This window comes from Schistocerca cancellata, chromosome 6, assembly GCF_023864275.1.
Source record: "Schistocerca cancellata isolate TAMUIC-IGC-003103 chromosome 6, iqSchCanc2.1, whole genome shotgun sequence".
In the NCBI taxonomy this organism is placed as follows: Eukaryota; Metazoa; Arthropoda; class Insecta; order Orthoptera; family Acrididae; genus Schistocerca; species Schistocerca cancellata.
In genome coordinates, this window is record NC_064631.1 from 13734874 (window position 1) to 13745096 (window position 10223).

At 38.3% G+C, this 10223-nt stretch overlaps 1 protein-coding gene across 4 annotated transcripts; it reads right to left on the reverse strand.

Moving 5' to 3' along the window:
* Window positions 1–1859: 1859 nt before the first annotated feature.
* Window positions 1860–9588, reverse strand: LOC126088099 (calcium-responsive transcription factor-like). 4 transcript variants are annotated; one of them, XM_049906190.1, is made up of 7 exons: window positions 9314–9588; window positions 8029–8177; window positions 7786–7929; window positions 2459–2601; window positions 2205–2374; window positions 1997–2122; window positions 1860–1903 (listed from the first exon to the last, which is right to left on the reverse strand). In XM_049906190.1, exons 1-5 carry the CDS (start codon window positions 9570–9572, stop codon window positions 2371–2373), a joined length of 699 nt encoding a protein of 232 aa, XP_049762147.1. In that variant the 5' UTR covers window positions 9573–9588; the 3' UTR covers window positions 1860–1903; window positions 1997–2122; window positions 2205–2370. The 4 variants fall into 4 exon arrangements, 3 of the variants coding, with proteins under 3 accessions (XP_049762147.1, XP_049762146.1, XP_049762148.1); XR_007519941.1 differs by lacking the exons at window positions 7786–7929; window positions 8029–8177; window positions 9314–9588 and adding an exon at window positions 5628–5929; XM_049906189.1 differs by lacking the exons at window positions 1860–1903; window positions 1997–2122; window positions 2205–2374; window positions 2459–2601 and adding an exon at window positions 6233–7663.
* Between the last annotated feature and the right edge of the window lie 635 nt (window positions 9589–10223).

Consider the following 10223-nt stretch of genomic DNA (forward strand, 5'->3'; position numbering starts at 1 on the left):
AGTTGATACTGTTTTATAAATGAAAAACCTTTTCTCAAATATTGTTTTACCACACAGATTAAACAACTTACACCCATGTGCTCAGAGCTTATTTGTTGTAAGGAAATCAGTGAGTGACCAGGATGCAATACAGAAACACACTTGCTGCAAATAAAACTTAACTAAAGTTTGTTCGTTAACACTTTCGGGGTTTGTGCACTTTAGTGTTGCTGGAACAGACCAAATCGGATGAACATGATGTTTCACCCAACAGATAGTACAGTTTATAGCCATATGTATCGGGCTCTGTTGGATTTGAAGAAAACTGTTATTGACCAAGATGCATTAAGGAATCAAATTAATGGGTGGGAAACGCGATCTAAGGCTGAGAGATTTTTTTCAGACCGTTTACAGATGACAATGGAAAAGTGCAGCCATTGCTTTTTTGTTACCAGCACAAGTAGCAAAGGGAACTTTTGAAAAGGTATGGTAGGGTTTAGGGTATGTTTGCTTGATGCAACATACAAGACAACGAAGTATGACATTCCATTATTTTTCTTGGTAGTGAGAGCTAATGTATGCTATTTAGTAGGTGGGATATTCTTCATTCAAGTAGAAAACACTGCATCAATTAAAGAGGCTCTAGAAATTTTCAAGGCACGGAACCCAGATTAGAATCCAGTTTCATGGGTTACAGATTTCTCTGAGCCTGAGATATGGGCAATTAAAGGAACATTTCCAATGTCAAGGGTTTATCTTTGTTTATTTCATCGAAAGCAAGCCTGGCAATGGTGGCTTAGCAAAAAGAACAATTTAGATGTATCGGGAGATAGTGAGCACATTCTGAAGCTGTGGGAAGAAATTGTAGAGTCACCATCTGAAGAACAATTCTTAGCTGCAAAACAAAACCTTCAATCTCATGAATTATTAACTAGAAATTCTGGTGCACTTGATTATTTTAATAAGCAATGGCTATTCTGGTGCACTTGATTATTTTAATAAGCAATGGCTTTCAGTGTCTGAAAGGTGGGTGAAGGCCTATGAGGACAAGGAGAATTTCTTCGCCAATATAACTACTACTAATGGTGTTGAATCACTAAATAAAAGAGTGAAACATTTTTTCTTAGACATTCAGCAGATATAACATTGACAGGTGTTGTTAATGTTTTAATAAATGATATCCTCCCTAGCCTGTTTAAAAAATATTGTCTGAAGAATTCAGCTGTGAAATCTTACAGCAGAGAGATTCCTCACTTCTTGGATAACAAGTCACACGAATTTGTGAATCACGTAATGAAAATATATTCTTCAGCGCAAACTGGACTTACCGAAAGCTCAGTGAAATAAATGGGCGAGGGATTATTTTGTGTAGAATGTGCTGAGGCCAAGGATTGTTACTATGTGGCGAATTCTGCAAAGCCTAATTGCACATGTGAATACTTCCATGCAAACATTTCTGCACAATTTTCATTTATTACCCTGGCTGGGACTTTCATAAGTTGAATGACAGTTACAAGAACAACCCTTTCAATTGTCTCGATGGGACCTTTGGGTTTGGTTCAAGCAGCAGTTGGTCTGAATCTGCCAGTCCTGTATTACAAAGTTCAGAGGATACCAGCAGTGAGGAGGCAGTAAACCAAGGCAGTGACAATCCCAGAAGCTCAACTTCATCAGAGGAGCAAGATGCACGGGAATTAGCAAGGCAGGTCATAAACCTGACCTACAGCACTATAAACATTAACAGACTTTGAGAATGTGTGCTCTAGCTACATCTTATCCTGAGGATGATGTAATAGCATCATGATTTAAAAAAAAAAAAAAAAAAAAAAAATTATATTTATATATATATATATATATATATATATATATATATATAATTTGCCTTTCTGTCTTACTTGAACACCAAGGCCACTTCTGCAGCAACCTGTAACAATACAAAATTGTCAAATCATGTACAGTGAAGTGGTAAAATAACATGCTCCTAGAAATATAATTCAGAATCAGATACTATACTCACTTTTGTCTCCATGTGGTAATTTGTTCACTGTACAGAAAACTTGGAAAATTCAGCCATTTGTCTGAAACTGTAATTGAGCACTCATTTGTGTTCATTATATTTTCCCTTGGACTGATACGGTCTTGACTAAGTGCAGAAAGCAAAATTAATTGAAAAAAATTGCCTTGTAATAAGAATTCATGTAAATAAATGTTATCACATTACGCACCTTGATGATACACAACCAGGTAATGTGCCACAGCAACCTTATTTGTAACGGTAGGCACTACCGCACCTGGGTATGCATTGTGTGTCAATTACACTTTCCACGAGAAAAGGAGGTTCAGAGGAATGATCACAACATTGCCTCTCGCTGCTGGGAGAAGACAGCTGTGTCACCTGAATGGGAATACAATGATTAACTTTAAAATAACTTGGCCTGCAAGTGATTTTAATCAAAAATCCATGCAGATACTGACATACCTTGATGTTGCCAAGGTGATCTGCAACTGCAACTCTTTTGTAAATTTTGCTTGTGGCTTGTCCATTGCTCCCATGCAATACAAAAGAACCAAATAAGCTGATCTGAATGCTGCTTTTAAATGTGGCACAAGAACACAGAGTACCTGTGAACCATGAAATAATTTAGTAAGCAAAAAAAGGGTAAACAATACATATTTAATGATGAAGCATATGTAACATGTTTAACTGCAAAAGGGGATAACTCCCACACCACCCACAGCTTTAAAATAAAAGATAGATTGCAATTCTTACCTATCACTACTGCAATCTATATATGACTGACAAGGTGTTGAGAAAAATTTCCTTTGCAGTATAATAATCTGTATGTACACTGAGTAACTGTGGTAAATAGTACAAATTCATTCTACTTGGTGCAGAGTACACATAACATGTCTAAGAACGGTAATATTATAACAACGCAAAGCCCACGATGAAATAACAATTTTACACTTATCCATCTTGGCTTTCAGCCAAAGCTCCTTCATCTGAAATACAAATTAGACACACATTCTGGCCACAGTAGTGAGAGACATTGGTCATGGGTGTGTATTTTTCTATTTCAGATGAAGGCCTTTGGGCTGAAAGCTAAGAGTTATCAATCTTTTCATTGTACCAATTTGTGAGAACATTTTGTAATGTTAATATTCTACTTCATTAAGTCTGCCACAATTGGGAAGTCCTCAATTAAAGCTGATCTTCAACAGACAATTTCTACTTTTTGGATAGTGAATGTCAAACATACTGTGTGAATCTGGAATTAGCAGCAACATGTCAGTTCGTCTTTAGCAAAGTGTAGAACACTGCCTGCCATGACATACAAATTTCATTGTAGTAAATTACAATTTACAGGATACGTTTATCAGCAGTGACTAAGGGCTTAACCCATTGTCTAATTATCAACCATCAAAGATCCTCTTGCAACACTGTCTAAATTGTTTACTCTATCTGCAAGGTTGCTTTCACCTCTTAACAAGTTGTTTTACAGAAGTAATTGCAGATGTAACACATGTCATTAAAATTTCAGTATGGAAAAAAATCGAACACTGTGTGTGACATGACTTTTACCAAGCACCCCTATACTCTATACAATGAGTTGATAAAATATTAGGAGTCGCACACATAGAATGAGTGGTATCATGCAACACATTAATGTCTCCATTTTTTACGTACCTATCCCTGCACTTCATAGGTCAATGAAAATGTCAGAGCTACTGAGGTAAATCTTTCCAAATAGGTGAGGCTCTATACCATCTCACTGTTAGAAATTAAAGGGGCAGGATAACAAATTAGGAGTAGCTCAAGGAGTGTGTGTTGATCTCTCAAGACGATTGGCAAGCAGGGGGATAAGTAGCTACTGGAATGATACTACCAATGAAAATAGCAATACTTTAGTGATTAATGAATCTACAGACCAGAGCCTCAGACAAATTGGTATATGTATACACATATAGGTAGAATAATTGAATAATCTTTGGGAATTGTATATAACCGCCAATTGTGTGTCAGAGTAACTGTACAACAACATTTAGTCCATTCATGCACGTGATGAGGCATTAGCTACTTAAGACAAGAGCTCCTTTCATCTGACCACCACCAGACTGTGTACAGCAAATTCCACAACAGTGGAACAATAAAACTTTTAAGCGAAAAGATCTAAAATTGTACCCCATAGTACAGTACAAGAACCATGTAGATTGAGTCATCCCAGGTGCCTCTACCTTTCAGTAATTATAGTAATATGTAGTAAAAGGGGGAAAAAACTGTACGAGAGATAAGGTGGAGGGAATGGGGGCAGAGAGAGAGAGAAAATTTGCTTACAGGAAGATTTATAAGGCACATATTATTAGAACAGGAAAAGTTTTTGGTAAGGTACGACAAACTATGAGAGGAGGAAGGGGCAGCTGGCACTTGTGCAGACTAGACAATGGGTGTTCTGTGGAAGCAGCCCAAGTTTTGAACCAACTATTGTGAAAACTCTAGAACAGGGCCACTGGCGTACTTATATCTTTCGCGCAGGAATGTTTTCAGCACATCTTGTGAAGTATAATGGAACAAAAGAGGGTGTGTCAGCTGTGTTATACAGCCAATGAGATAGCAGTAGGCAGACTACATGTTTCAATGTAAAACATTTGAAAGAAAGGATGAAACATTGTTGTAAACAAGAATCATATATTTAACTGCTCCCTGTTTGAGTCACAGCTATTTGAACTGTGTTAGCATCTGAAAACTGAGTTCAGTGTCACAACCCAAGGTGTATTCGAGAAAGTAGTGAAATATTTTTCTCCTCTTGAGTTGGTATGCAATCAATGTACACAAGAACAATGAGTAAGTGGATCAATGTTTTTTACTAAAATCATGGAAGACTGTAGGTGGAACGGTGCTTTTTAATATAGCATACGTGCAACTGTCAATGAATACTGATCCACCTACCTTCTTCCACGATGGAATTAAAAAAAAAAAAAAATGATCTTGTTACTCAAAGTGGAGGCTTATGCTGCACTTCCAGACGATTCCACCCACTTACTCTTTAAAGAGTCATTTCACCATCACATCTGACATTTTCATGTCTCTGCAATTAATCCATGAGATATACACAAGCAGATGACATCATCATGCAGAACAATCACTGAAATCAGTAATTTATAGCTTGCGCCCCTTATCACAAAATATTTCTCAAAACTCATGAATACAATGAAAAACAGAAAACATAAAAATGCTTTAAAATTTCAGTGCTAGAAGTATATTGTGTCTGTTCTTGTCTCTCATTGAATATGTCAAAGAATCATTCTTCTGGCTACGCAAAACTGTCACTCGCCAACCAATGAGCAGTGGATAAGCACCATTTTGACTATCGCTGGCCCTGACCTAGATTTTAGCACCAATTATATAAAATCAAATTGGCTTCAGCAACTGGTTCATTAAATTTAAATAAATACTACTGGCTGTCTTGCTATGTTCATGACTAACTAATTCAGGGGGCTGAGCTGTATTTTGTATTTTATTTATGTTCCTCTTTTAGTCCAGGGTGATTGGTATGGGCATCAATGCAAGTAAGTAGTTCTTTCAATGATTATAGTTGTAGTACATTAGTTTTAGAAAATGTATGCACAATAAATTTATTTTGACTTACATATTCTTGGAGCTAAATTTGCTTCAGCAGAGAGGTAGGATACTTCAGATTGCAGCTGTTCATCCATTTTCATACAGTGTGATTACGAGACTTGGGCAGTATGTGGTACACCAAGAAGCTCAATTTCCCTCACAAAACATTATCAAAGCAAACACACACACACACACACACACACACACACACACACACACACACACACACCCCGCTTTTATGATCCTGATAATGGCAGACCACCGGCTTGTGGGTTTGATGATGTTAAATCGTCCACACATTCTCGAAGCCTCTTCAGCGTTCTAGCAATAGCTTCTCTGTTTTTACAGTTGTAGGTCAGGTTTATGACCTGCCTTGCTAATTCCCGTGCATCTTGCTCCTCTGATGAAGTTGAGCTTCTGGGATTGTCACTGCCTTGGTTTACTGCCTCCTCACTACTGGTATCCTCTGAACTTTGTAATACAGGGCTGGCAGGTTCAGACCAACTGCTGCTTGAGCCAAACCCAAAGGTCTCATCGAGACAAATGAAAGGGCTGTTCTTGTAACTGTCATTCAACTTATGAAAGTCCCAGCCAGGGTAATAAATGAAAATTGCGCAGAAATGTTTGCATGGATATTTCCACCTTTGGAAGTCTTCACATGTGCAATTAGGCTTTGCAAAATTCACCACATAGTAACAATCCTTGGCCTCGGCACTTTGTACACAAAATAATCCCTCACCCATTTCTCTCACTGAGCTTTCGGTAAGGTCAGTTTGCGCTGAAGAATATCTTTTCATTACGTGATTCACAAATTCGTGTGACTTGTTATGCAAGAAATCAGGAATCTCTGTGCTGTAAGATTTCACAGCTGAATTCTTCAGACAATATTTTTTAAACAGGCTAGGGAGGAAATCATTTATCAAAACTTTAACAACACCTGTCAATGTTTTATCTGCTGAATGTCTAAGAAAAAAATGTTTCACTCTTTTATTTAGTGATTCAACACCATTAGTAGTAGTTATATTGGCGAAGAAATTCTCCTTGTCCTCATAGGCCTTCACCCACCTTTCAGATACTGAAAGCCATTGCTTATTAAAATAATCAAGTGCACCAGAATTTCTAGTTAACAATTCATGAGATTGAAGGTTTTGTTTTGCAGTTAAGAATTGTTCTTCAGATGGTGACTCAGCAATTCCTTCCCACAGCTTCATGATTTGCTCACTATCACCCGGTATGTCTAAATTGTTCTTTTTGCTAAGCCACCGTTGCCAGGCTTGCTTTCGATGAAATAAACAAAGATAAACCCTTGACATTGGAAATGTTCCTTCAATTGCCCGTATCTCAGGCTCAGAGAAATCTGTAACCCATGAAACTGGATTCCAGTCTGGGTTCCATGCCTTGAAAATTTCTAGAGCCTCTTTAATCGAAGCAGTGTTTTCTACTTGAATGAAGAATATCCCAACTACTACATAGCATACATTAGCTCTCACTACCAAGAAAAATAATGGAATGTCATACTTCGTTGTCTTGTATGTTGCATCAAGCAAACATACCCTAAACCCTACCATACCTTTTCAAAAGTTCCCTTTGCTACTTGTGCTGGTAACAAAAAAGCAATGGCTGCACTTTTCCATTGTCATCTGTAAACGGTCTGAAAAAAAATCTCTCAGCCTTCGATTCCTTTTCCCACCCATTAATTTGATTCCTTAATGCATCTTGGTCAATAACAGTTTTCTTCAAATCAAACAGAGCCCGATACATATGGCTATAAATTGTACTATCTGTTGGGTAAAACATTATGTTCATCCGATCTGGTCTGTTTTCCCCAGTGAAATTTTTTTCCACAAATCTCTCCAGTTCTAACTTAATTATCCGAACTGAGTTCGTCCCCTTTGCAACTATATCCCTGATCTCTTTTGAAAGCAAAGGGTGTATGTGTCCAATCGTTTTCACACATTCAATGCCATGATTATGGCGGCTTGCTTGGGAGGCAGCCACGTAATATCTCAGATAACTTTTTGGTACCTGTGTCGACTCCAAGTCTCGTTTCAGTTTCTCAGTAACCTTTAATACAATACAAATTTATCAATTAATTACAAATATTTATATACAAGAGCTAGCCAAAAGACATACATGTAACTTGTCAGGCTAATATATCTACACACATTACTCAGTTGGATACTCACTCTTTTTTTTGAACTGTCTGTTGCCGAGTTTATCGCATAATCGGGGAATACCCTGACACACTTGACATCAAATGTTGCTGGACAGCCTTTCTTTTGTGTGTCCATGAGAACTTTTCTCTTCTTCTTTGGGTTAACATGGTCCACCTTTATGTATAAAATAAACAAAATTTTATAAGTCCCTGTAACTATTCCTTTTTGATTGAAAATATATGTAATTGCTACTTAGATCTTTATTTTACTTACCAGATGATCTGCAACAAGAGTCTCCTTTTTATGATATAACGGGCCAAGAGTACATTCTCTTTTAACTAAGCTCTCGACACAGAAAACAGGGCCAAAAAACTGTATAGGTATGTTGCCTTTAGTGTGGCTGTAGAAGAAGCCTGTCTCGTCTGGTAAAAACAGAATTTTAATTAAATCTACAATCATGTCACTGCACATATATGGGGTAGGCCACTGATGTACATGGAAACTTATGTAGCAGGCCTATGTAAAATATGTATGATAGCATCATGTAAAACCAACAGAATTTAATGCAAAAACCAATTACCTTGTCATGAACTAGTACAATCAAGATCAGTTTATTCATACACGAATGGATATAGTTCACTACTGGATACAAGTAGTTGTCTTTGACCACTGAAGCAAAGAGCATGGAAGTGATGTCAGTACTTAGTTGCAGTATTTTCACTCATTAATGGGTAGATAGTTTTGTAAATTAAGCTGCTTTAACTGTACAGGAACAATGACCCAAATGATCAATAGATATACAATACAGAGTCGCCTGTGGTCAGTCATGTTTAGGATACACTGTAAAAAATCTTGCCAGAGTAGAGGCAGGACGATTGGCATTTCGTGCATTGATGCTGCTACAAATACTTAATTTTAAAAAAAAGTATCAGTACCTACACTTGAGTTACATTTTAATCCCTACATGTCTTAAATGTTTCCAAAACCAATTTCTTTCATTTCTTCTTCCCACATGTCTTTTGTTCACGGCATTCTATTAATGTGTGCGTGTTTTTTTTTTTTTTTCTCCAGATTTCTCATTTCTGATGTATATGGAGAAAACTAATTGTTTCCTTTACACTACAGTAACAAATTCAATTTGTAGGCTACATTCTATAAACTTTGACAATGGTTGTCCTTTGTGAAATTTCATTCTTAGTTATCCATTCCCATTAGCAAATTTATATTTTTAGCTACATAGCCATTAATGTTATTTCGCGATTGTTTCGTGTGTGCTACATGGCTTGCTGTCTTCCCCATCCTACTACGACTGATTTACTCGATTGAACAGTACGTAGTGCGAGAATGAAAAGTGTAATGTGTTCACAGAATGAAAATATGCAAGACATGTTTAACTAGAGAAATGTACAAATCTGATTTACAAACGACGTTATTTACTACAAATAACTATAATTACATTTATTTGTAACGCAGCCAAATGATATAAATGGAATACATCTATGTAACAACTATGTAATTATGTTACATCTGAACACAAAAACGAATTAGGAACACTTACGTTTAGCAGCACCTGAAGGGGGCTGGCGATAATACGCACTTCTTCTAACTGAGTATGCGTAGCCATGGACGCGCAAGTTGCTCAGAAGATGGACAACATCCTCTTCTGTCTCGCACAATCCATGAATGTCGCCTTCTCTGTCAATACGTACATCTTTCAGCGATGAACGCATTAACCTCTCGAACACATCTACTTCCCGGTCTTCAACACGGTCAGCAGACATACTCGAAGAAGTGCCCGAAACAAGAGTTTGCGACATACCGCAGCAGCAGAACTCTACAGTCTACAGCACTGAGCCTGAAAACACACGATTCTCCCGCCACTTTTACGTCAACTCGATTTTCTCCCGCCACAACGTCAGCTCGATTTGTGGTCGCCGATCGATATATCGATATACTTTGCGAACGCTGGGCTACGTCATCTCGACGTCACTTCCTTAGTTCGTTCGGGTGAAACGAAGCTCTCCCCCTGGTCCGCCCGCACACCTGCCCGTTAAGTTCCAGAAGGCGCCGCGTGGCGGCGTGGTGGCGCGCGGAGGCCGGCAGCTGTTCCACGGCGTGGCGCCTGCCGCAGGTTTTACCTGCCGGCAAAACTTGGCCCGTAACTTGGCGGCACGCCGCCCTCGCCGGCAGCCTCACGTCGTACATTGAACAAACTCACCACCCGCCTGTTTTATGACAGGACGCTTCCACCGACAGCAGCTCATAGCCGAACCTTGTGGATAATTAGCCCTTTAGGAATCAGGCTTAAAGTGCAGAACGTCCATGCAGCTACTAATACGTCAACTTTGCGGTGTTAGCGACCCCCACCCTTTCATAAATAAAACAGGAAGTAAGAGCCCAAACCGATACTGCGAAACAAAACAAATATTCTCAAATTACACTGACAGTATCACGGTGTAGTAATAACA